Source organism: Acartia tonsa, chromosome 1 (assembly GCF_053477335.1).
Source record: "Acartia tonsa isolate MP-2025a chromosome 1, ASM5347733v1, whole genome shotgun sequence".
Taxonomy (NCBI): domain Eukaryota; kingdom Metazoa; phylum Arthropoda; class Copepoda; order Calanoida; family Acartiidae; genus Acartia; species Acartia tonsa.
In genome coordinates, this window is record NC_137260.1 from 32,570,360 (window position 1) to 32,598,062 (window position 27,703).

Sequence of the window (27,703 nt, forward strand, 5' to 3'; positions counted from 1 at the left end):
TTTTGGCAATTTATATAAGAGAAAAATTACAAAATTTATGTCGTAAAATTATATAAAATTAATTTAATATAAAAATGATGAAATCCTAATGTTTTTTTTTGTTAAGACAAAACCACTAGAAAAAGTCAGAATCACCATTTTGTAATAAAAAGAGCATTTTCCTTTAACCCCTCATCCAATTTAAAATTTAGTGCAATAAAGACATGCTAAAAAACTATCTCTTTTGCAAGAATTTAATATTATCGCATTATTTCAATTTGAAAAGAAAGCCCATATTATACCCAATAGCGTCTAGTACATAAGTTTTCTTGATTTTTTGTTTAAAAGTAATAATCTTAAATTTTTCCCGTTATTTTACTGTCAAAAAAAAATTAAAGAGAAATAGTCAAAAAAAAATTTTTATATTTTTTTCATAAAAATCAAATTAAGAGGCTAAACTAAAAAAATGCCTTTCGATGCTGCTTATATTAACCCCTTCTAAACTACTGTTAAGTTTTGAATTAGATTCTCAATCACTTTAACAATTAATAAATTAATAACAATAAAAAAAGGATGAAGGACATCATTGGATATGCTGAATTGTAATCCTTAAGGAAATGTTGACATATAAAAATTGGAGATCTAGCTATAATATCAGCTGAGTAAATCTCGTACGGACTAACAGACAAAGTGAATTATAGAGATAATTATTAGACAAATCGTAGGAAAAAAATCACGAAACCTATCAAATTAGGAGAAAATTAGAACTCAGTTTATTACATAACCAACATAGAACAATAACTTTTTAGAAGCAAAACTATTTCAATTGTAGTTCTTATAAGAAAAAGAAATTTTTTATGGGGAGTAATTTTTTCTAGGGCTATTTCTCTTGGGAGGGTAGTGGTACTTTCCCCCAAAATAGTTATGAACCTTCCCTGAACCATGAGAAGCTACACTGTGAAGAAGAAGCAAATAGGTTCAGCGGTTACAGAGATCCTACGGTACAGACAGACACACACATATAGGAATATGCTACTATTGTTCTTATTTGTAATTTAATCATCGTTTTTATAATCAAGTGTTGAAGGATTTCAAACTGTATATTTGTATTTGAGGCTATCTTTATAGTTTGAACAATACATTTCTATATATATTTGCTCATAAATTCTTACAAGCAAGGATGATAACATACACAAAAACGAAGCTCTAATATCAGAAGGAAGGAAAACGAACAATAACTCTTGAACTAAATAAGTAGAACATGAACTTGTAAGTCTAAACAAAATTTCGTAAATACTTGATATAATTAAAGGACATACTTTTATATTGTTGAGATTTGATTACAGAGATGCTTCGCTTATAATATTAGACCTAGTTTTCCTAGAATCATTATTCCAAAAGTCAGACGAATAGGATAATAATATCGTACAAAAAAGTTATCAAAAAAGTAAAAAATCTGCATGTTTTAAATAGATGTACGGACTTTCAAGTAACAATTATAGAGTTGATATGATACCTAAACGAACCTAACTGTTTTAAACCGATAAAGCAATTCTAACATTTCTGAATGAACGAAAAGTGCTATCCATTACTGACGGAACGGTGGAGTGACGAGCGGACGAACATACTTTAATTATAGAAAGCTTTGCTATAAAAAAAGGACACAGAACAGCATTTAAGTAACATGAATCATGACTTGATCACGAAGTGTTCCTTCAGTGAAAAGTCTTTGCATTTGTATTTTTATTAACATCCGCACGCACTAACTTTACTCTCCACTCCACTGACCCATTGATACGCCCCACTCCATTCTAGTTGCTTCTATCTCTCCATACCCCTATAAGAGTTTACCCAATTTGACCTCACACAGAGCTAAAAGTCTTATTATAAAATGTTGTAATAAGAAATCTAAGCTAGTTTGTGTATTGTATAGGAATATTTAACGTCAACACTGCTTAATTCTAAAAATCAGGTAAACTTAATTAATAATCATATTATGATTCTGTAAAGTTAAACTAGATTTGGGAAATTGGTAATTTCATTTTTTTTATCATATTATTCTCTTTTTTGATAAGCAATCATAATAATGCTTTAGTTGACGGAAAAGTTTTACGCAAATAGTTTTAATGAAATATCGATCTCAGATTAGTAACAATATCATGCAGTATCATTCAGGAAATAATATTTCTTGGTCATGACATTTTTAAATAAAAATTTTATGTGAGATTTTTTTGGACATTCTGCATGAATGTACAACAGTCTACATATGAGAGTGGAACGTACTTACCCCATGATACTTGCTAGCTTTCCTAAAGAAATATTTCCTAACTCACGAGTTTTTGCTTAACCTCGCTAGACCTGGCCAGCTAGCTAGCTCTCTGCAATAAGACAATCAGTACTTTTTCTCGTGTCATTCAAGTTTTTCATCGATATTTAATAACATAAACATTAAATGTTTACCTTTATACTTTACCAATATTGCGTACGTAAATACGGGTTAAGAAATTTTGTCTCTGGAAGCGTCATGTGATTTATTTTTGTTTCCTTATTTAACTTTTTCATTGTAATTTGCAGAAATTGTACACATTCCTTTAGCCAATTATTTCAAAGCTGTTTCCTTTTGTAATAGGAAAATGTTTAGTTAATACTTGTTATACACAAATAAAACGATATAGTTATTTTATATGCCTGACTTTTCAGGGATTCGTCCTAATTTTAGTTTTGTATTTTTTTCTTAAATACTTTATTATTATTATGTTTTTTTTACGTCTGAGTACGTGGGAGGGTTTATTAACCCACAACCCCCAATTTAAAATATTATATTAGATTTCTATGAAACTTTTGTTGCATGAATATAATTGAAATTAACCCTCAGTTTCCTTTATCTGTTTCACCCCCCCCCCCCGCACTCAATCTGTATTAAGTCACAAAACTAAACGTGCAAGGAAGGATGAGAGAAGGTTGTTTAATGTTTACCCACAAACTTTAAAACTCCTTATTGTACTCCTCTCAAAATTTTAAAATATACATTATATTACCAACACCCTCCCTTCCCCTCTCCCAAACCTTTGAACATTTCACCCTCAAAATAAAATGCTTGGACGTCCCTGGTCAAAAAGTAATATCTTTTTCATAAAAATCCTCATATGTATATACATTGATTAAATTTGTAAAAAGGCGATTTAATCATAAAGATGATTTTATTAGACTTTTCTTCAGACAGTCACATTTGATTTTAATGAAGGTTGCAAAATGTTTTTATGTATATATTTATATTCATCTAGTTATTTGATTGTTTTGATTTCTAGACTGAATAAGATGTTGGAGGCGGAATATCTTTCTCCGGACAATGTATGGAATCTGGTTCTCTTCTTCTTTAGAGAACAATTTGCCTTCAATATTTTTGTTGCAGGTTAGTTTATACAAATTTGCATAAAAGAATAAAAAATGGAACCTATTTACATTTGATTTTAACTTGTTAAAAAAAGTATTTGTATGTATAGCTTTTAACTTTTAGAAAAAAATTATTTCTACACTTTGGTTTTGCCAGTCAATCGTTCGTAACACAAATAGATTTTTCCATTTGATTTTAACTTGTTAAGACATGTTAGCATGAATTGCTTTTAAGTTTTGATAAAATCATATAAACTTGTTGAAAGCAAATCGTTTCAGCACTTTGATCCTATCTGCCCGTCTGAACGTTTCTAATAGATAGCTTTGATAGTTAATTAATGCATGTTCAAACGTTGATAAAAAGTTTGCATGATAGAAAATTTAATATTTAAGTACAATTTAGAAAGCGCAGCAACTCAATGATCTTTACATTAAATCTGTTTGTATATTTATCTTGATTAAAACTATTTTATATTTTTTATTCTAGTTTGACAAAAGTGTTGTTATATATATATTAACTGTTGTTAGGTTTGATTGTCTCCTTCATACTCAGTTTCGCTGTAGGAGCGAATGATTCGGCCAACTCATGGGGAACTACTGTCGGTAGGTGTTAATTCAGGGCTCGACAGACGCGCGTCAGCCGCATGTAAGCCTTAAGCGTAAAATCGACATAATATAACTGTAAAATCTAGCTAGATGTCTGAACCTGTACCTAAACATACAATCCATCTATTCAGGTTTTTTTTTGCACTAAAGCGGGTTTTAATTTGAGGCTTATACTAGGCTGATGCGCGGCTGCCGAGCCCTTGGTTTTATACATTTAATTTCTATTAAACCTCCCCCATGTATTTTATTAAAATTTAAACTTTCTAAATTTTTTTCAAGAGGTTCCATGCTTTGTTAATGTTAATGATTGCTCCTCAGGGTTAGAGCCCACCGCAGGGGCTAGAACTTCGAGAAAAGCTACTATGAAAATACGACAAAACTCGCTACTTCGTTTTCTTTCCATGATCACAAAGTTCTAATTAGACTCTAATTAGACTCAAAAATTACCAAAATATTTATTGCAACATTTGAAATAAGGGGTTCCAATACCATTCCCGCACCAAACTGTGCACGCAATTGGCAGGAATTAATTTATGTTATGTTCATATGTGGTACATTTTTCTAGGAGCCAAAACTGTGAGTCTTGGCTGGGCATATTTTCTTGGGTCTATCATGGAAATAGTTGGCTGCACCCTTCTCTCTGGGGATGTCATCAAGAAGATCGTCAGTGGCATTGTTAACATTGATATTTATAGGTGAATTTATTCATTTACAAGATAAAATTACAGCTTTTCCTTTTAATAACAAGTTTTTGAATAATTCTTGTCCATCAAAACGTTTGTAGCTTGTCAATAGTTATTAATCATCAGCGTCATGGCTACGGCGTTACCGAGATCATTAATTTCAGACGAACAAACAAACCTGCAGATAGACGGACATACATAATACATATAGTATAGACTAGTAGCTTCGCCCCTGGTCTATAGGGGAGGGGTGGGGGGTGAGGTCTGAAAAATAATCATAAACCAGATCACAAAGACATAAATATAGCTTCACTGAAAGGTACAACCCCATTTCAAACAAACAAAAAACGCAATAATACAAAATATTTTGATGATTCATAGCTTGAATAAATCTAAAAATTCCATTCATAATGAAACAATGTGTACATAGTCACGCTATAATTGCTATTCATTGCAATTCAGCAAATAACGTCAATAATAATAATAATACATATATATATATTGAATACAAAAAATGTTTATTTTTTGTGGAGCTTTGAATGATGCATTAATTTTGTTTATAATTTAGATCTGACAAAGAATGGATTATGAGTAACTTTACCCAGACTCAGCCTGATATCTACCTACAACAGGAGAAAATATTAGCTATTGGCTGCCTTTCTGTTATGCTGGGTAAGGACACTTTCTACTTTTTCTGCTTTACAATTAATCTCTTTAATTATAAAGAACTACCGGATACGCTTCTAGGGGCTCTATATTCAAATGGGAGATAAGAGTGCAGAAAAATAGCTTTAAATAATCCAAAGTTCTCAATCTAAAAATAAAATAGCCTAAAACCATCTTGGGACCATTTTGAGGCTTCCATAAAAAGTTAATCAATTCAGTAGTTGCTGAAATCTTAAGCTATAGACAACACTTAAATAATAATTACTATAATTACCAATTACAAATTAATTTAGCTAGTGGTGTATGGCAGCTAATTGCCTCTATTTGTTCCTGGCCTGTCTCTGGTACCCACTGCATCATATTTGGTTTGCTTGGCTTCACCCTCACTGCCAAGGGAGCTGATGGACTGAAGGATGTTGATACTCTGATGCAAATTATTGGTGGACTCTTTTTCTCCATCATTGCCTCTGTAATGTTTACTGCTCTGCTATATGGACCTCTATACAAATATTGTATCAGGTAATATAAGTTTACAGTATGGCTTCGAAACCGATCAATATCCGCTGGATTAAATCTGGTTCTCTGCCGTTCTGAAATATCTAATAGATCATCGTATTACAGACAATTTCCCACGAATACTGAGATAAAAATAATAAGATTAATAATACCAGTTTTGTTAGCCAGGGATTTCTTACAAAACTGGTTGTAATCATATAATTTTTTATCTAAAATCCACGGAAAATAAACGAATAAACTGGTTGTAATCATATAATTTTTTATTTAAAATCCACGGAAAATAAACGATAAATTTTGTCTTAAAATATGATTGGTCGAATTACTTAATATTTTTTGGTCATTGATTATTCACATTTTTGTAGACTTATCAAACCTTTTTTTTTAAGGAAGACAAATAAAATCAATTAAAATTTGTGTATCTAATAATATAAAATATATTTTAGAAGTGGAAAACCATTTGAGGTTGGAAATAGAATTGTATACGGTTTGATAACTGGATTAGCTGTAGGTATGTAGCCGTATATATGAATAGATTTATTTCCCTTGATGGTATTTAAGACTAATTAATCCGTCAAACTTCAAAAGTAATTTCTTGCAGACCAAAGTTTTATTTATATTTAGTTTAATATGATTGTTTTGAATAATATGAGCAAAGTATTTATGGATGAAATGAAAAAAATAACTGCCCATTCATAATAAAATGTGTACACTTTTTAGCCAATAATAAGTCCAGATTTTCCCTAACTTTTTTTATCTAATTTACTATTTAGAACTCTATTATTTTTTCAATAAATTATTTTTTAATCTTTTAATTTTCATTTACATATCCCCTGAATCCTGTCTTTACGATGCGATAATTAACTATATCATAATATTTTAGGAATTCCTGTGACCTTTATCCTGTTACAAACAAATAAGGCTTATGCCATTTTTAGGTAAAAATTATATTTCCGAAAACGGTCCTTGAGATTATTGGTATATAAAAACAAGTATTTAAACATCATTAAAATCAAAGCTCTAAAATCACAAGAAAGGACAAACGTACACTAACTGTTGTAGAGCAGAATAGGTAAAACATTAATTTGTAAGTATAAACATAATTGTACATAAATTTGTTGCGTAATTATAGAATATATTAAAAGTACATACTTTTATAGGATTTTATTTTAATATTGTACATTGATGTCCTTGTAATCATTATTCCGTTTGACGTATCTAGGGTTTGACTTAGTATTCAAAACTCAAATGAATAGGATAATACTTATTATATAAAAAGTTGTGGTCGAAAAAGTTAAAAATAAACATGTTTTAAATGGACGTAAAGACTTTTTGATAAAGATTATAGAGCTGCTACGCTTCCTATTTGTTATAAGAATTATCATGCAAAGTTTTAAATAACTAGGACAATTCTAACATTTTTAAATTAACGAAAGAGACAACCGTTATGCTCTTAAAAATATTACAGAGTTTAAATAATGAATTATTTTCAGTGGAGATTTAAAGCAGCACAGTTATTACATAAGCCTGGGAACTGGTCTTGCTGTAGCCCTGGTTGTCAGTATCTTGGCTATTTTTATACTTCTGCCTATGATTAAGAATACAAAAAGAACTCTATCATTGGATTTTGATGTCAGGTACATATTTATAATTATACTTCCAGAAATTACATAAAAGATTTAGGATTAATATTTCAATAGTTATTTATCGCATCGTATTATAGACATCTTTCCGCGGATATAAAAAAATATAAGATTTTAAATGTTTTAGCAATGGGCCGGGGTATGAAAAGCTGGCATAAAAATTATAAATTTTATTTTAATATCTGCGGAAAATTATCTCTAATCGATGCTGTACGTGATTTTTCAGTTTGGCTGAGAACCGGTTCTAATCCAGCGGATATCAATCGATTTCAAAGCCATACTGGAAATTACATTATTTCACAAATATTTCTTCACTCTCACCAAAAAATCAGTGTTATTAATTGGTAATTACAATTTTTAAATTAATAGAAAAACTGCAAATCTGTTAATTTTAGTGTATATTGGAAAGCTAAGAAACTGAGCAAAGAAGAACCAAATATTGAGCTGAAGGAAGTTGATAATGATGTTGAAGTTACTGAAGAATCTTTAGATCAACAAGAAGTTACAAAAATTTTCAGACCATTGCAAGGTAAATAGTTATTTGTCGCACAGTATTATAGACAGATTTACTCAAATATTATAAGATTAAAACCAATTTGTTAGCCCCGAGGGGCTTAAGGCAAGGACGTCCAAGAGGGTAATCCCCACTTTATCCACCCAAACGAGTTTGGGGGTGCCGTAGACACCCCCAAATTTTTTTTCATTTTACCGCCCTCCCCATTTAAAATTTACCTCTACCCTGGGGGTGCCGTAGACACCCCCCCCCCAAAAAAAAAAATGTTTGCGCAATTTTAATACTAAATATTTAATAAAATTTAAATTAAAATATTTACCCCTGCCAACAGATTTCAGTATGGCTGAGTGCCGGTTCTAATTCAGCGGATATTAATTAGTTTCGAAGCCATACTGAAACTTAATTACAACTTTCTTTGAAGTTAAACAAACTAAAGATTCTCTTATAAGCAGAATAGTATGACTTATTTTTCTTATGTAGCTGATTAGACATGCGTTAGCAATGGATATTTATATAATTCATAATGCAAATTATAATTATTTTTATTAATCACATATCTATTGATCTTTTTAGTATTATCCACAGTGACAAGTTCTCTAGTGCACGGGGGCAATGATGTTGCTAATTGTATTCTTTTTAGTATTATCCGCAGTGACAAGTTCTCTAGTGCACGGGGGCAATGATGTTGCTAATTGTATTCTTTATAGTATTATCCGCAGTGACAAGTTCTCTAGTGCACGGGGGCAATGATGTTGCTAATTGTATTCTTTTTAGTATTATCCGCAGTGACAAGTTCTCTAGTGCACGGGGGCAATGATGTTGCTAATTGTATTGGACCCTTTGTTGTTATATACCATGTGTATCAGGTAAAGTCGATTTATTTCAACTAAACGCAAAGCACAAAAGATCATATAATGGACAAACAGACAAAGTGAGTTAGAGCACAAATGTTCAGATCTCATAACAAAGAAAAAAGAAGAGAGAATTAAAGCATGCCTGACAGACAGACGGACAAAACAATGTATGGATTAGATGCGTAAATGTCATAGAAATCTTTACTAAACTTTTCAACTGTCTATCTTTAATAGCAGCAGAGAAAATCTTATTTCCCTCATAGTGTTATGGACTGACTGACGGACGGACAGACAAAGTGAATTATAAAGTAGATTGGCTACTAAAAAATCAACCCAAACACTATGAAAGAAATATAAAATGGTAAAAATTGTTCACTTGCAGGAAGGTTTGATTGAAAGTGGTGCAGCTAAAGCCCCCTGGTCTATTGCTCTTCTTGGTGGTGTTGGCATTTCTGCTGGATTTATCATGTTTGGACACAGGGTCATCAGGTAAGAGTAGAAACATATCTTTTTATTTTATCGGATGTTTTAACATCAAGACGAAAATGTTATTTGTTTGTTTGCATACAAGCAAATGCGCATTCTTGTATATAATTAAATATGAATTAGATACATAGATAATCATAGACACACAGTGAAAGAAGTTAGACTAAATATATTGAATTGCTATGCATGTTTAGAAATGTGAAACTTTTTTATTTTTATTGGTGTGCGGACACCTTTAAACCACAGTTTGTTTATTAAATTTACATTTTTATATAATCCACACCATGATTACAGGGAGTATATTTTTTGACATTGTAGGAACAAAACAATATGATTAAACTAACTTAATTGATAAAATTAGAAGCAGCTCAAAAAAGGACAAACATTTGGCCGAACTATGCCGATTGACGTCTTATTCTCTTCTAATATGGCGTCAATCGGGTAAGTTCTGCCTAGCGTTAAATTGTTCATAAAATGACCTTTAATTGTTTTAGAACCATGGGCTCAAATATCTCAGAGATGAATTCTTCAAGAGGATTCTGTGTTGAGTGGGTGGCCTCTGTGATTGTCCTGGTTGGTACAATTATTGGACTTCCCCTATCAACAACTCATTGCAAAGTTGGTGGTGTCATTGGTGCTGGCCTTGTACAGGGACTTGTTGAGACAAACTCACCAAAGTTGGCATTAAAATATGTTAACTTCAAAGTTTTAATAGGTAATTGAATTAAATTAATCCTTAGGATCTCTATGTGTCTGTCTGTACCAAAGGATCTCGCTTAAAGCGGAAACGATATGTTTCTCCTTTCAAATATAGCTTCTAATAGGTCCTGGGAAGGTTTATAAAAAACATAATTTTGTACAATTGTCATAGCTGCCAAATTTTAGCCCTTTTTTAGAAGTTTGAAAACAATGACTTAAGTCTTTTGATACTTTGTTATCATCCAATAAACAATCACATTAAAATGTAAATAAATTGTATTATTTGTAAATAAAACAATAAAACAGTTTGTATGACGCCTCGAATTAATTTCATGTGGCAACTGTAAATGAAAAATAATCATGATTATTCATTTAGGTGTTTTGTTGTCCTGGGTATTGACAGTTCCTGCCTCTATGGGTCTTTCTTCAGTTATTTTCCTCATACTCAACAAATTAATGTTGTAATAAGTATAAACTTTCTACACTCTGCATTCTTAAGCTATTTTTTGCCTTTTCCACCGCGGATTTAAAAACTTTAAAAATTCAAAAAAGCTTTCTTGAAATTAATAATATAAACCTACTTTATATTTAAAAAGATTTTATACATTTTTGAATCAAACATTAATTAAACTACTTTTTTTCTCTTCAACACGTTTTTGTGTTGTTTAATATTAAGCACAGCAAAATAATAAAATAGATATTTTTTATTTCATATTGTATGTTAAACAGGCATGCGAAGGGGTATTTTGTCTAATTTTCCTCCTCCCTGAAACAAAACTGCTTCCTTTGGGCTCTTTTTTGGTTATGACAGAAGGGGGGGGGGGGGGACGTCATTTTGGCGGCTTTGGACTCCAGAGGAGGGAGGGACATCGCTCTTAAACGAACCCTATTAACGCACTCCTGTTTAATATCAAAGATTTTTATTATTTTTAAAAGATAGTAAGCTACATTCCAGATATATTTCTCTTTTTGATATTTATTTATACATGTTGTTATGTCAGAAACTTATAAATGTTTCTGTGTCATTCATTCAGATCCAGAAACCATCCATACCAATTTCATTTGTATATTTTATGTAAATTTTATAAAAAAAAACATTTGAAATTTTAGAATTACAAGAGTTAAATAAGATAGATATACCTATTGACAATATAGTTAAAGGCATTATAATTTATTGGCTAATACATGTTAATTCAATAAAATTTTTATTTTTATAAGCGAGGTTAAATAAAAAAAATTTGGAAGATTTTCTCCAAACAAGTAAACTTGTTAAAATCTTAATCAAGGGCTTCCAAATAACTTTTCTAAAAAAAATTCTTTGAAACTAAATTTTATGACTCTATTCGCTATTTATTGAAATTTATACCTGTGTTTTGAGAGGAACGAAAATTTGAAATTCTTACACATCTTAAAAACCTTTCATATAATTGCAAACATTGTAAAATTTGTTAAATATATATAATGTTTCAATAAAGTTGTAATATTATGTTTTTTTTATCAATTTAAAGGAAGCCTGCAGAAAATAGACCGGTTTTGGGTCTACTTAAGATAGTATTTCAGCAGTTAGAGGGGTGTATTTAATGCAGGCTTCCTTTAAGTTATATTTTGATAAGGATGATAGCATCTATTTGTAGCGAAGCCATAAAATATAAAATGTAAAGAAAACAAACAGAAAAGTAACATATAGAGTGGATGCTAATAAATCAGAGGAATCATATGAAATAATAGCATAAGTTCATTTTATACTGCATCTGCAATATAGCTTTAGCTACAGGCCCTTTTATCTACAATTAAGCAACCCTTGGTAAAAAAATTCTTTAGATCTATCATAAATTTCCAAAAAATTTGCAAAATGAGATAAAACCTGCTAAGATATTTGAAAATTAGGATCAACTGTAGTTCACGGTAAAATTAGAAGTAAAGCTTCTTGTGCTTTCGTTTATAGACACACAAATCCATTAGAATGACAAAAAATATAATTTTTGACACTGTTATCCTGAATTTTTTTAAAATCAACTTTAGACTCAAAAATCCCTTAGAACGACGGCGAATTAAAATTTGATACATAAAAAACACTAAAGATATTAATTAAAAGTAAAATTACTAGTGCCTTCATTTATAGACACAAACAACGGGGAACTTAATTTTGACAGTATTAACTGTAAAAATTTTAGCAGTCTAATAAAAAGAAACACTAAAGATATATATATTATATATATGGGAAATATGTGAAAAATCAAAAGTAAAGCTTCTAGTACCTACATCTATAAAATCATTTGTTAAATACTGGCACATTGATCAACAATCATTTAAACTGCCTCGCTACTGATATTTGTTGATTTTTTAGAGGGCTGGTGGTTCTAAGCCAGTAATTTCTAGCTAAAATTTGAATTTCAGGACCCTAAAGTAATTAGGGTAGCAGAATGATAAAATTCGAAAAAGTATATTTGAGTAATATGTAAAATTTTCACACAAATAACATTAAAAATGACTAGAATTAATTACAACAAATCATCATTCATTTAGACTAAAATTAAATTATTATTCTCACTGTCACTGGTTACCTTGCACTTTGTCAGGGGCCGTGATTCTGCAAATTAATTCTATTTGAAATTGCTGAAAATTTTGATATTTATGTGGCGCTATTTTGGCGTAAAATTAGTTTTGTTCTGTAACTAAAGGGAAGTGGATAAGTAAGAAGGATTGGGGGAGGAATTGTGTTTGAGGGAAAATTTTCACATAGAATTGATCGTCAGAATCCTGGTCCCTTGTCTCTGAATAATATATTCATTAGCATAGTACATATATGTGCAATATATACAAATTATAAAATTTTCTTACACTCATATAAATAAATATTCTTTTTAGTATCCAGTATTTTTCTGCTTTTTTCTTATATATTTTATTATAAACTAAACAATTAAATAACGAATAAATACTTTGAAGTTAACTTTCAATATTTATACATAAGATTGTCATTAGGTAGATTGAGTCTTTCTAAACCTTATGAAAATTAGAATCTGTCAAGTTCTCCATCTAGCTCATGAACATAGTAACTATTGTTTAATATGATATTGTTCAATAAATAGTCCTGAAATATATGATTTTGGTGACTAAACTGCCACTAACTTAAAGTTCATGAAGCCAAAATAATTCCCTTTGATTAGCTTTAAGTGTTCATGAACTGTAGGCGTCCAAGGGTGGGTGTAAAGGGCTGTTTACCATCCCCAAAGTTTGAAACCCCTCATTTTACCGGCCTCAAATTGTAAAGCTTGGACGTCCCTGTTATGAAGAGGCTTAGTAACTATTGTTCACTATCACTTGCTCCTGGTGTACATGGACCTGGAGTGGGTGGTTTACTCCAAACTCCACTTCTTCTTTTTCCCTGGCCAGGTTTTAAATTTAGTTGGTTTCTGGGCAATGACCTACAAAATTATTATGTACAATGAGCATTAGGAAACTAATTTTAAAATTAAGTAAACCCTTAGCAGGTTCGCTTTTGAAGAGGATGGGGGAAATATTAAAAAATTTGACTCATACAATATACATACATGAAATGTCCAACCCACTGGCGAAATCTTTTAGTTCAACAATAAAAAAACTTTTTTTATTATGGATGACTGAAAATTACCTTGTATAGGAGGAATAGTTACCACGAGAATTATCACTGCTAAGAATCCCAGGACTAGGTGAAGGACCTAAACAATAAGATATATAAGTTTTCCGGAATTTTAATGTTAGGGGGAGATTTGAAATCTGTATCAAATTTTAAGGATTTTTTATAAAATTCGTTTTTTGTGTAATTCTTTATCTAAAAGCGGAAATGCATTTTAAGTTAATTAATTTTGACCAATAGGATAGGTGGATTTTAAACTACCTGCGCTCTAATTGGTTGAATGATGTACGCCATCCAATCAGAGCGCAGATTTTTTAAATGCACCAATCACAGATGCCAAAATTAATTAACTTAAATTGCATTTCCGCTTTTAGATAAAGAATTATAGAAAAAACGAATTTCATAAAAAATCCTCAAAATTTTATGCAGATTTCAAATCTCCCCCTAACTTTAAAATTCCGGAAAACTTATATATCTTACTGAACAATCCATTAATTATACAGAGATGGGTTTTTGAAAGATGCCGCGTTTTTTTGACAATTTTTTAGACATTGATTGATTGAACGAAGACGATGGGATTTCAACACAGAGTATACAACATAAGAATTCAAATATTAAAATGTCTAAGACAATTTAAATCCATTTTCGCTGCATATTTATTAATGCATCTTTTTAGAGCTGTGTTAGACATTATACAAATGGCTTAAATAATAATTTAAAATTTTAAATTCTCAAGTGGAATACTCTGTTAAAATCGTACGGGGCATTGATCTTCAAGATGAAATAAGGTTTTTAACAGAGTAAACAACTTGAGAATTCAAAATTTTAAATTATTATTTTAGCCATTTGTATAATGTCTAACACAGCTCTAAAAAGATGCATTAATAAATATGCAGCGAAAATGGATTTAAGTTGTATTAGACATTTTAATATTTGAATTCTTACAAATGGCTAAAATAATAATTTTAAAATTTTGAATTCTTATGTTGTATACTCTATGTTGAAATTTCATCGTCTTCGTTCAATCAATCAATGTCTAAAAAATTGTCGAAAAAACGCGGCATCTTTCAAAAACCCATCTCAGATATCTATATTTTACATTGACATAATTAGGATCAGTCCTTCCGTCTATCCGTACGTCCGGAAAGGATAGCTTATTTCGATAATTGAGGTATGTACAATCGATTTCATACTTAACATGGTGGGTGATTTCTGTATTAGTTAGGTAAGATATAGAAATCGTAGCAACTCTATAATCGATACCAGATTGTCCGTACATCTATTTTAAACACGTTGAATTTTCATTGTAAAAAGTAATTTACCTACTGATTTTTGTCTGTAAGGTATATTGATTGGACTATTACAGCTGCGAGCAGGTGATATGTTCGCTGATTTGGGTCGAGACTTCCTACCCATACTTGACATTCCATCCGTACTTGGCCGACCATTCCTCCGGTTTATGAGAGACGCTGCTGGACTTTTACCTTTCACCTAAGTACATAAACATTAAAGGATCAATTGAATACTGAACTTTTGCGATATTAGTAAAGCATTTAATTGGGTTAATAAACTTCTTTAGAGTTGATAGATTAAGATGATTTACTGAATGATGATTAAAATTATAAAAGAATAATATTTGCTTGACAAGTTGTGTTTCAACTCCAGGTGTTAAAAGTTTTTAAACGCAATTTTCTCAAATATTTCACTGAAAATTTTTAATTAGCATCCAAATTTGTTAGAATTTTGAACTTTTTGGTAATGAATGTAGAATATACGTGGATATTATGACAGGAGAAAAATTATCGTCAATTAAGATTGCTAACATGGACATCATTTATTGGTAAGTTTGTCAATTCAGTAGGAGAGGAGAGGATGATTGTGTGGGTTAGGGGTCGTTATTTTAGCTAGCTACAAGTTTCACGTTATTAGAGTTATTTGTTTGGTAAGACACGGCTATCGTCCATAAAAAGGTATATGTTATTTTCTACCTGCTTAACGAGTTCCTTTGTTAAGCTTGGAGCTCGACTTCCAGGCTGAGAACCTAAATTATATAAAACTATTTTAGCTTTACAATTGCAGGTATAGGTAATTTTTCAATGTTTATTATAACTTGTACAGTCTGTTTATCAATACCAAATCAGCTTTTACAGTGATAAAATAAGCAACCGCATAAATAATTAGAAAAATGTCAATGAATATGATTATTGATTTGAGTTAAAGCTATAAGAACTGTATTTGCTGCATAAACACTTTAGATTAATACCCGGCCGAGATGCTGGTCTTGAGTTTGTTCCTCTTGCTAAATTTCCACTGTAATTCTCAGAATATCCAAGAACAATACCAGGTCCACTCTCTTTTTACAATAATAATAAATCTTTAATTCCAAAGGATTTGACATGAAGGAATACAACTTGTGATAATTGTATTGTGTAAAACTTTTAGCTAAAAAACCCGTGAAAGGGTCACCTAAAGCTACCTGGAGACCTAGAACCAAAACTTTTTAAAAATCCCTGAAATCAATCTTAAGAATAAAATTTGATCCTTAATAACCTAGGTGTATTCACAGGTTACAAAGTTAATCAATCAATCCGTTATAGAAGCAAAACATTTCCCCTCTAAATCATGGGGGGGGGGGGAAGTTTTGACACATTTGCGTAAACAGTGAGTATAGGCTTTATCTTTGGACTGAGAGGATAGGTTATTAGGGATAAAATCATTCTTATATGATGGATTTTCCCAAGTTTAAAGATTTTTTGGATAGGCCTCCAAGTTCAGGAGCTGCGGGCCTCCAGGTCCTCTATGTAATTGTACAGGTAAAAATTAAATTTTTTTTTTTTTTGAAGAGTTAGAAGTCAACGTATGAAACAAAATATGCATTTTTTTCTTCAAATATGTGAATAACGTTAAAAAAGATTAAGTTAATTATTTGCAGGGCTCATCAGCCGCGCGTCAGCTATATGACTAAGCCTAAAGGTTGATTTCCCAGAGGATTATAGGTTCATTAAGACTATAACTTAAGTATAAAGATCTATAATTTCCTGTAGCGAAGGAAGACATTGGTGTAATTGTTACAGGTCCTAGAGCCCAGGAAGGAAGATTTTCTACTTTTTGTCTTGGCAGACTCAATATAGGAGGTACTGAACACACAGCAGACATAACCATAAACGAAATTGCTACAACATTTAACTTACATCGTACAGACAATTTTAAGATAAGGATAGTTTTCCTAAAGCCTTAGACTATTTTTCGAGTACAGTCATATTAATCCCATAGAACGATAGGAAACAATTTTCTAATTGACTAAGGAAAATTTGAAAAGCAATCGAAATGACCATGACACAAACTTTTAAATAAGATATGCCAAATTTCAAAATATGAGACTGACAGACAATTTTTTTGGAAACAATTGTTTTATTAAATATCTTAGGGGACATTTAAATGATGAGAAAGGTTTTTAATAGTTGGAATTCGTGGAAAAGGTAAAAATGATTAGCCTTTTTCTCAAAAAGAAATTTATTTCCAGTATATCTTCGAAACCAATTGATATCCGCTATGTTAGAACTCACGCCAGGCTACAATTGAATCAAGACAAAAGTAAGTGCCGAGTTCTGGGACTTATGTATGGTGAAATTAGACATAAAACCATGATTATTCCAGGTAAAACCAAAATATTTCAGCGGGGTCTTTTTGAGAAATTTAGATTTGAAAATTTCAAGTTTAATTTTCATCCGCAAGGAGTCACAGCATAATCATGACAAGAAAAGCAATGATTATTTATTTAAAATTTTAAACAACTTTGCTTTTATGAAATCTTTCATAAAACCTCTCTAAATATGTTTTATTTGAGGCTGAGTTTCCGTGACCTTAGCAAAGCAACTGATAAAAATGGCCATTAATAAACCCCCTTCAGGAGTGGTTTTATGAAGAACTTTATAAAAGAAAAGTTGTTCAAAATTTAAAATTAATAATTTTTGCTTTTCTTGTCATGATTATGCGGTAACTTCTAGCGGGGGAAAAATGAACTTGAAATTTTCAAATCTAATTTTCTCAAAAAGACCCCGCTGAAATATTTTGGTTTTACCTGGAATCATCATGGTTTTATGTCTAATTTCACCATACATAGGTCCCAGAGCTCGGCACTTACTTTTGTCTTGATTCAATTGTAGCCTGGCGTGAACTGGTTCTCAGCCATACTGAAAAAGTCATATATAACATCGTATAAAGACAATTTTCCTCAAAAATTAGAATTAAAATCTTAAGATTAATACCAATTTTGTTAGCAAGGGCCTTCGTCCCTTCGGGGTAAACAAAAACAGTTTTAATCTTACATTTTAAATTTTAATATCCCCGGAAAACTGTCTATTGTGCGATAAATATCTCTGCTTTCCTTGAGATTGTTCAGGTAACACAAAAAGATCTAATCCTAAAATTTCCTCTCGGGTACTCTCCATATCTCGTTTGGACTAAAAAGAAATCTATTTTAGCGCGTATTTTTATACAAATCTACTTTTAAATTTATCCATGCTTGCTATTATCGTTTTCGGTCTTGTTTATTTACAACTTCTTGAATGATTGTAATTTATGAAATTAAAAATCAATTTGTAAAAATATATTAAATAATATATAAAATGAAATATATACATGATATATTTCATTATTCTGAGAAAAATGCATGAAATGTTTATTTTTCATTTTGTTCTCATATCTACATCTTATTACATCTTTATGTGCTATGACCTTTCTCATCCTTGACTAGACCTTATGGGGTGTTCGTTCCTTACTTGCTTTAGCATCTCATTTTCTCTTCTGAGTCTAGTTTTCTCTAGTTGGATATTTACTCGTTCTTGTTCTAATCCAGTCAGATATCCACCTTCGTGAAGTTGCTGAAGGACCTGAAAGTGGTAATGATAAGATAAGTTGCTGTATATAATACAAGTCCAGGTGAATCTTCACGAACCGATTGAGTTCTCCATTTTTGGGAAGCTTAACATAGGTCAAAGATTGGTTTTTAGGCTATTTTATTTTAAAACTTAATTCTTGTGTTGGTTTCAGGCTATGTTTTAAAAATCTTTGAATGTAAAGTCCCCAGATGCTAGGGGCACAGCCACAAGTTTAACTCACAAAAGCTAAGAAAAACACATTACATATATAGGAATTCTATGTCCCCCAGATCATTAAAGACCATCCGACGGACCAGAAGAGTAGATGTCAATAATCTATTGAAAATGCAACAGAGTACACAAATCATGAAAGATTGATTTACTAGGAATAAATTTTTACCTACCTTTTCATATGATTCATTTGCCTCAAATGATTGTAAAATATTTTCATACAAAGAAAGTTTCTCTTGCATCAACATGAATTCTCTGTCTTTGTCCTCAACCTAAATCAGACCTTTGCATAGTTATCATCCTTGGCTGATACTTTCCAAAGCAGAGCTTTACTATAATTAGGGTCGTTCCGTCCGCCTGTCCGTAAAAATGATGATTCATATAACAGTTATGTACGGATTTGAGAGCGTAGAAACTCTATAACCGTTCCCAGACAGTCCATACGTCCATTTGAAATAACTTTTTGGCAAATTTTTCTTGCAAAATTATTAGCGAAACAAGGATGACAACATCCATAAAAGCAAAGCACTGAAACGGTAGGACAAACGGACATGAACATTTATATAGTGTCAGATCTGAATAATCAGAATATAAATGTATAAGAATCAAAGCAAACTTGTAAGTAAATTTGTTGAAAAACTGCTTTATACAGGATAATGTTTTGGGACATGCTTACATATTTAGGACTTGATTATAGAGTTGCTTCGCTTATAACATTATACTTTGTTGACAAAAAAAGCTATCCGTTACGGACGGACGGACGGACCGACCCTAATTATAACAAAGCTTTTAACATCTCTATAACAAAATTATAAAAATTAAATTATGTCCTTATATCACGTATTTAAGCATTTTTCACCAAATTTATGTACAATTTTGTTTAGACTTCTGATACTCCACAAGAGTTATTGGTCGCTTGTCCTTCTTTTTTATTTTAAAGCTTCGCTTTTATGGATGTTGTCTTCATTGTTACATAAATTAATATCAGTTCATTTTTTAAACAATGGTCTATCTTAATAACTACAATTATTTAATCAAGGAGTCCAACTTGACGGATCCTAAAAAATTTAGTAGTTAGGCTATTCCACAAGTGTCCATGTCTGTTTGTCCTTCTATCTGTAATGCTAGGGTTGACCAATTTTATCGCTTCTACTAAAAAGGAGAAAATGACACAGGCTAAACCCACAGAGAGCTACACACAGCAAATTTGTGTTGAATGGGATATGATGAGCAAAATATGGTATCAGAAACAAATGTAACATAATTTGTTTTAATTCTTTGTCTTAAAAATTTAAACTTAACCTGATAAGCAAGTCTACATCCAGATAAAGATACATTTAATAAGTCACATAAGCTTCTAAATAAAAACAAAAATATAAAACTTTTATATATTTTTAAATCTTTCAATAGAAATAGTTTTTAGTATCAAATATTAAAGAAGTGTGACGTTTACTACACATGAAAACTCCCTAAAATGTCTATAAGAACGGCTTTTAGAAAAATTTAAAATTTAATGTAAAAAAGGGTGATTATTACGATGAGGACGGATGCTGCTGTATCAACTAGCAATGACTATAGAATACGTGAATGTATTGACAGGGGAAACTAGATTGTTAATTTGGACCACATTTATTGACCAGTTCGTCTATTCAGTAGAGTAAAGAGGGTGGATGGGGGTGTCGTTATTATAGCCAGCTGCGAGTACTACTTAAATATTTTACATGAAAATCTGGAGTAACATCCAATTAATAATATATCGATTCAACTAGCACAATATATAATGATGCAATATTCATAGCTGACCTTGTTCTTAATATTAGTTGTTCAGAATCTACATCCATTGGTAAATATATGGGTTGAAATTCAACACACAAATTTTGGAGAGTGTTTTGTAGGGTTTCAAACATAATGAAAACAGATTCCCTCAGAACTTAAAATAAAATTAGAATCAATAGAAATAAAAATAATTTAAAATTAAAATAAAATAAGAGTATTGCTGAATTTATTTTTCTTACCATTAAAAGATATATTGTTCATTAACAAATGATTTAATTTCTCGACTTGAGAAGTTCCCTATCATAAAAAATGTCCCCTATTTTCAATTATTTATACCATAAAATCTTGTTTCCTTTAAGTGTTTGAGAATCTCTTACAGTTTTATACAACATTATCCTAAGACAATTGTTTTAGAATGGCTATCCTTTTTGCGTGCTCTATTCTTATTTTCCTTACTTATTATGATAAATTCAGCATTTTTAAGACAATTCTTTTTGGAAACACAGCATCTTGCTTACATGTTGCAATTATATATAGGATTCCTCTTCAAAGCTCCTTGCAGTCATTAAAATGTTCATAAAAAAACTTGGATGTCCTTACAAAATTGTGCTGATATTTTTTTCTGATATAAAACTTCCCAAGACAGGGAGGAAAATGAAGTATTAATGATTATTTTTTGATGATGGTAAATTTTTATGTTCATAAAACACCCTTTATGTTTAAAATTATGATAGTTAATATCAAGTGTACCTCTAATAGCCTCAGTTTTCATCTCATCTCGATAGTTTAGCTCTTCTAAAATTTGATATTTATTTATCACATCGTATTATAGACAGATTTCCACGTATAATAAAATAGAAAATTTTAAGATTAAAACTGGATTTGTTAGCACCGAGGGGCAGAAGGCGAGTATGCATATTGTCCATTAGCATTATTAGGGTTTCTATTAGCTGCTTATTCATAACCTTTTAATTAATTACAATTACATATATTTAGGTATTTCTATATATTGTTTGGAATATTAGTACAATAAACATTTAATTTTAACTACACTAGAATATGTTGAATTAGGAGATGATTAGAATAGATCCTACCTTCCAAATCCTTGTAATGAAAGCTTTAAATAAAAATTAAAACATACAACAATTATTTTTGATTCACATCTTTTTTTCAAGGGTCATCACATTAAATATTTGTTTTTATTTAAATCAGTATTTATGTATATATTCTTACACTGAAGAGTCACAAAATAATTACTAAATGACATACACTTTGAATGATTAGCTATTGTTTCTTGTAATTGGGTCTGAGCAGTAAAAGAGTTGTTGAGACATAAATTTTTTTTAAATTCTTCATTTATTCATTAAATTTTTATAAAGTTTATGAACCCTTACAAAGAATTCTAACTAATTGAGAGACTTAAACATTAAACTTATTTTTGAGTTTGTTATTATAGATAATATAAAATTCAACTTACCCATAACTTTAGTTATAACTTCTTCATCTTTAGTTCCATAAGTTGACCATTTCCCCCGTCCAGGATGATTTCCTTTCCCAATACCTGCATCTAATTCTAGAAAGTTTCCTGTTCCTCGCCCATCTCTCTTTTCCATTAATACCTTCAATTAAAAAATTCTTTAAAAAATGATGACAACGTCCATAGGAAGCGAAGCACAAAAATATTTATGATATCACGAAAGAAATATAAAGAGTGGAATTGAATGAAATAATTTCAAAAGAAAACTTAATTCAGCAATTAAGCATGTCCTTTTATCTTCAAATATACAATCCTAAGAACAACTAGGAATTAAAAAAATCTTAATATTATTCAAATAGTTTTTAGTCTACCTCTCTTGAAGATGTAAGTCATTAACATATAAAAAAATCAGGAATATATGTATAATTAAACTAAGAATGCACGGATGTCTTTTACAATAGCTTCGCTACTATAAAAAGGATAAGTAACTCTTGATAGCTGCTTATAGCATCATAAAATAGACAGCTTTCCTAGGATATTAAAATGAAAGATGGTATAAACTTTATGATTTTTATTTTAAAATCCGTTGAAAATTGTCTGATATCCAAAGCTATGCTGAGAACCGGTTCTAATCCAGCTAATATTAATCGGTTTAGAATCTACATTGCACTAGAAAAATAATTACAACAATAGCATGACAATGATATTTTTTTTCAAATTTAAAACGGGTTCTTAATTGTTTACCTTGAGCAATCTTTCTTTTAGTTTCGTATTTTCTTGCTCTGTTCTACGTATTTCATGGCTGTATTTGGATTCTCTTTGTAGTAAAACACACATAAGCTTTCTGAATGTTAAAAAAAAGAATATATAAAGAATATTTTGGAGCTAAAGATATTGCAATGGAACATACAGATCCCAAACTGTTATGGATAAAAATCCACATCACACTGCATGTGACTTCAGTCACACTAATTCCCATCTTTTTTTGACTGTTCTGGTATTTTATCACACCTCAGTGTCAACAGCCTCTGGAACAGTCGAACTATACAGATCCTTATGCCAGATTTATAAATCTGGCAAATTATGACAAAAATCAGAAGAAGGATATGTGGCTGAAAAAAATGAATCTGAAGCTTTATCTAGACAGGTATACATCGTCCCACTAGATAGTAATCCTATTATATAACTGATAGGGTTTTCCTTTTTTTATGTAAGCTTCACATGGGCCCTGTGATCGTTTTAGGCTATTTTTAAAAAAGATTTAGAGTTTAAGATGGTTTTAAGCTATTTATCTAGCATCTCTTGGCTCCTTCGCATACAGAGCCCCTTGGTGTTATGGGCGTTGCCGCTAGTGCTTTTTAAAATTACCTGCTTTCTTCTTTAGCAGATTTTAATTTGATATTGCCAGCCTCAAGTTGTTCCATGGCTTGTCTCTCCTTCTCACTACTTTCTGCAGCTGTACGTTCTCTAGCAATGAAATAAGATCAATTAACTTGGCAAAGAAGATTATGCCTTATAGTAATGCATACTGTTTAATAAAATAAGTCGAACTCTTTTGTATGAAAGATAAAATACTAATTGTGAACAAAATTCACATTTCCGAAATTACCTTAAATGTATGGCTTCTTTTTGCTTGGTAGCAGTTACTAATAAGCGCTCCCTAAAATAAGAGTTTGAATATAATGGTGAGTCCATGGGCGTGCGAAGCACATTATTTTTCAACTATTCTTTCAGGTGTGTAAAACCCTGTGGAAATAAGCTTTTGGCTTATATATCAACTGTTTTGTTAAAGTCAAAGTAACACAAATTGATGTAATAAAGAAATTAATCATGAGCTAAAGTACATAATTTAATTCCCCATATTTAGCCTCGAATGATGCTTGTATTTGACATAAGGGCCCTTCCTACCTATCAATTACCTCACATGGGCGGGGCTGCTGTCCATGTCACTTTAATGTCAGGTACAACAACCAAGGATAACTAAGACAACCAACTCTTTGTTTACATGGCCCAACTGTGAGTTATGGTTTGCGACTGTTTTGGACCCTTCTCTTTTTATAATGTGTTACATGACATAGCAGCAGTAAGAACAATATTTAACGCCTTTAGTTATGATGCTGTGTTGAGTCAACATTCGGACTCCTCACCTTCCCGACGACGAGCTACGTGTTAGCCTAAAAACTCTATTTCTGAAGCTAACATTTTTGGGGGGGAGAAAATTTAATATGCTTACATTTCTGTTTCATTTTTCTTTGACATCATTTCCATTTCTATAACAGTCTTTTGGGATCTTCTGTATAATTGTATTAACTAAAAAGTGTATTAACTATATGTATATAATTAAAAAAAATATTCAATTAACAGTTATTTATCGCATCGTATAACTTTCTGCGGATATAAAAATAAAAAAAAAATAATTTAAAACAAGTTTTGTTAGCCCCGAAGAGTCAGAGTTAAGGTAAGTTTTTTCTGAAATACTTCATTTGTCCTACTTTCTCATCTAATAATAAACCCTTCAGATATAAGGTGAAGGCAGGGATCGGTAGCCCCCTGTTAGCAACTTTTTACAATTTTAAAAATGAGCTGGAATTCTAAACCTGATCCAAATATTGCAATCTCTCCTTTCGAGAAAAAAAATTGTAAACCATCTAACCGGTTTTAAATTTTAAGCTTAGCCGCAGCTTATGCGCGGCTGCCGAGCCCTGATAAAAAGTAAAACATTTCTGTTACCTGCCAGCAAGAGTTAACAAGAGCAATGACATCAAGACTTGCATGAGAGTCCTCTCCTTCTCCCTAAACCAACAAAAACAAATGGTATGTCTTAAGAAATGTCATCGTAAAAAAACGCCGTAGTAGATAACACCATCGTAAAAACGTCATCAAGTATACTTTCTCCTGATACTGACATATGTATTTATATTTCTAAAAATGATTTGACAGACAACAGAAATAAAGTTATTGTCTGTTGAATAGTAAATTATTTAAATGTGTGCTTAATTAAATGGAACACACAGAAGTTGTATAAAATATTAAATATACAGAATGACAGGCAATAATTAAAGAGTAGAAGTGCTACTATAATTAAATGTTCAACTTTAAATACAGGGTGCGTCATATAAATCGGGAAATTTGTAATTTTTAAAGAAATGAACATTAAATCCTCAATTCTAAAGATTTTATTGAATTTTAAAATCTGGGAAGCAAAATAGGTATATGACTAGTAGATTATTCAATAAAATCGCCGCCAGCCTCAATCACCGTTTCTATCCGCCTCCCAAGGATTATATGTGCAAAATTGTCATTGCCAAAGCTTTTTATAATGTGGTTAAACGTTCTGATTGGTCAAGTAGTTTTCGCGCCATGGCCGTTTTAAAAATGTCCCGATTTATGTGACGCACCCTGTACAAGCAAAGCATAATACTTGAGACAGATGGACAGACGATAATGCCCTGACTTAATGCCATTAATAAAAAGTTGTCTGTCTGATCATTGACCTCTCGGGGGCTAAATGACGCTTCGGGTAGAAGTCCTCTCCGCGCCACCCTGAACCAATGAACTCTACCAAGGACGTCCAATTGGGGTGGGAGGTAAAGGGCTGATAACCCCCCCCCCCCAAAAAAAAAAGAAATTTTGAAGTATGAATTTTTACCGCCCCCCCCTCCAAAAAAAAATTTCAAAAGCTTGGACGTCCTTGCCTATATGATGTAAAGATTACCCCCCCCCCTCCCAAATGAAAAAGCTTGGACGCCCTTGAACTCTGCGTGTGAATCGCTATGTAACGCGCTTAATCGCCAATGGTATTGAGTAGGGTAAACCCCACAGACAACAAACACTTTGATTGTACCACCTTTGATTGAAAGTCATATATGCAATGTGCATTTAATGAGTTGCGCCTTTTTAGGGACAAGACATTCTCCCTTCGTTAACTATTAATGTCGCAAATCTGACATAGCAGCAGTTTTTAATTTTGACATGGTGTTGATCCAAGACCAGCTCAAGTGCCTTAGAGGCTTCTAGGAGAAAGGGGGCATTGCCGCTAGGAGGTTAAATTGGACACAATAAAAACTGTCCCGAATTTGTATTAATTTTGAGGAACACGACTCCAGTGACGTCATATTTTTCTTTCCCGAAAAAGGGAAGGGGGGAAGAAAATCTCTTCAAAAGAGATGGGGAAAACCCCCTTTTCTCCCATCTCTTTTTTCTTCCCCCCTTCCCTTTTTTTTCTTTCCCCCTTCCCTTTTTCGGGAAAGAAAAATATGACGTAACTGGAATCGTGTTCCTCAAAATTAATACAAATTCGGGACAGTTTTTATTGTGTCGTTAAATAGTCATTTTTTAGTTTTACTTACCCTTGTGCAAGGAGAGGGGAGACCAAACTTTTGTAATTCCCCAGCGAGGTAAATAACCGCAGTTTGCCAATTATCACTTGTACAGAACTCGCTATAAAAAAATATGTAGGTATATTATTTTGATACTTTGTCAGTGTTATTTGCCTTTTTGACTCGAGAAAAAAATGGATTCTCTATCCATTAATTGCTATCAAAGGATAAGTAAGGAAAATTAGGCGCTTCGCACTACCCTCGACACAAGGCAATGACGCAGAAATTATAATCGGGAATAACTATGTATATATATCATCGTATTATAGACAGATGAAAACCAGTTTTATTGGACTCGAGGAGGACGAATGTGTGGAGCAACAAAAAAAAAATTTGTAAAAATTGTCTACAATACTATACGATACATGATTTATCGGGCTGGCTCGAACCGGTTTTTATCCAGCTGACAAAAAAAATTTTAAAGACATACTGGAAATAAAATTGTATTCTATTTTTATAAATTTATACCTATTAATGTTAAAAATAATCCTTTAAATACCTTTGCGGTGTATTAGTAAGAACATCTTGGGAGCAACCAAGAAATTGATCCTCAAACCCCATATTTACAGATAAGAATTTTACATTTCATTCATATAAAAACATTTTAATATCCTGCAAGTTCAAATAAATGAGGAAAATAATGTATAAAAAAGCAAGGTACACTATGAAATATTAATTAAGAAATTCATGCTTAAAATCGTTAGTATGGTCAATGAACTAGACAAATCGATATGTTGCACTAGATTTTCATGTACTCTGATAAAGTGATGCTTGCAGCAGGCTTTAAATAACGATACTCCCCCCTCTTACTGGATTAACGACAAATTTTGCCCTGTCAATATATCCACGTATATATCCTATATCCATTTGTTAGACAAGGAAATCGTTAACAAATATAAAATTTAATGTTATATAAAGATATTTTTTGTTTGTTTGCCTGTTACAGCTTTAATATTGGATATTTAGGGTTGGGCCGAATATCCGGCCAGATTTCTATCATACAACATAAATCCATGTTAACTAACAGTCACAAGCATTGTTTATTAAATTCTTGGTTCTATGTTGCAATAAGTAACATTTCATTGATATTACAGATCGACATACGGACAGACCTTTTTTATCACGCCAAGCTACAATTGAATCAAGACAAAAGTAAGTGCCGAGCTCTGGGACCTATGTATGGTGAAATTAGACATAAAACCATGATGATTCCATGTAAAACCAAAATATTTCAGCGGGATCTTTTTGAGAAAATTAGATTTAAAAATTTCAAGTTCAATTTTCACCCTCTTGGAGTTGCCGCATAAT

At 31.4% G+C, this 27,703-nt stretch overlaps 2 protein-coding genes across 2 annotated transcripts; one reads left to right on the forward strand and one right to left on the reverse strand.

The window, feature by feature from the left end:
- The first annotated feature begins 1,673 nt into the window (after positions 1-1,673).
- On the forward strand, positions 1,674-11,519 carry LOC145330561 (putative phosphate permease HI_1604). The gene is made up of 14 exons (XM_080175183.1): positions 1,674-1,951; positions 3,288-3,391; positions 3,901-3,975; positions 4,544-4,673; positions 5,230-5,333; positions 5,621-5,846; positions 6,287-6,351; positions 6,724-6,778; positions 7,334-7,477; positions 7,879-8,012; positions 8,772-8,863; positions 9,234-9,340; positions 9,832-10,052; positions 10,413-11,519. The coding sequence occupies exons 2-14, from the start codon at positions 3,298-3,300 to the stop codon at positions 10,499-10,501; spliced, it is 1,536 nt and encodes a 511-aa protein (XP_080031309.1). The 5' UTR covers positions 1,674-1,951; positions 3,288-3,297; the 3' UTR covers positions 10,502-11,519.
- Positions 11,348-27,641, reverse strand: LOC145330539 (uncharacterized). Its single transcript, XM_080175164.1, has 20 exons — positions 26,895-27,641; positions 26,366-26,456; positions 24,747-24,809; positions 24,250-24,326; positions 23,626-23,676; positions 23,385-23,483; positions 22,761-22,860; positions 22,017-22,158; positions 21,290-21,334; positions 20,567-20,693; positions 20,066-20,120; positions 18,937-19,035; positions 18,434-18,544; positions 18,040-18,115; positions 16,691-16,789; positions 15,916-16,005; positions 15,641-15,693; positions 14,975-15,143; positions 13,668-13,734; positions 11,348-13,461 (listed from the first exon to the last, which is right to left on the reverse strand). Exons 1-20 carry the CDS (start codon positions 26,954-26,956, stop codon positions 13,341-13,343), a joined length of 1,797 nt encoding a protein of 598 aa, XP_080031290.1. The 5' UTR covers positions 26,957-27,641; the 3' UTR covers positions 11,348-13,340.
- Between the last annotated feature and the right edge of the window lie 62 nt (positions 27,642-27,703).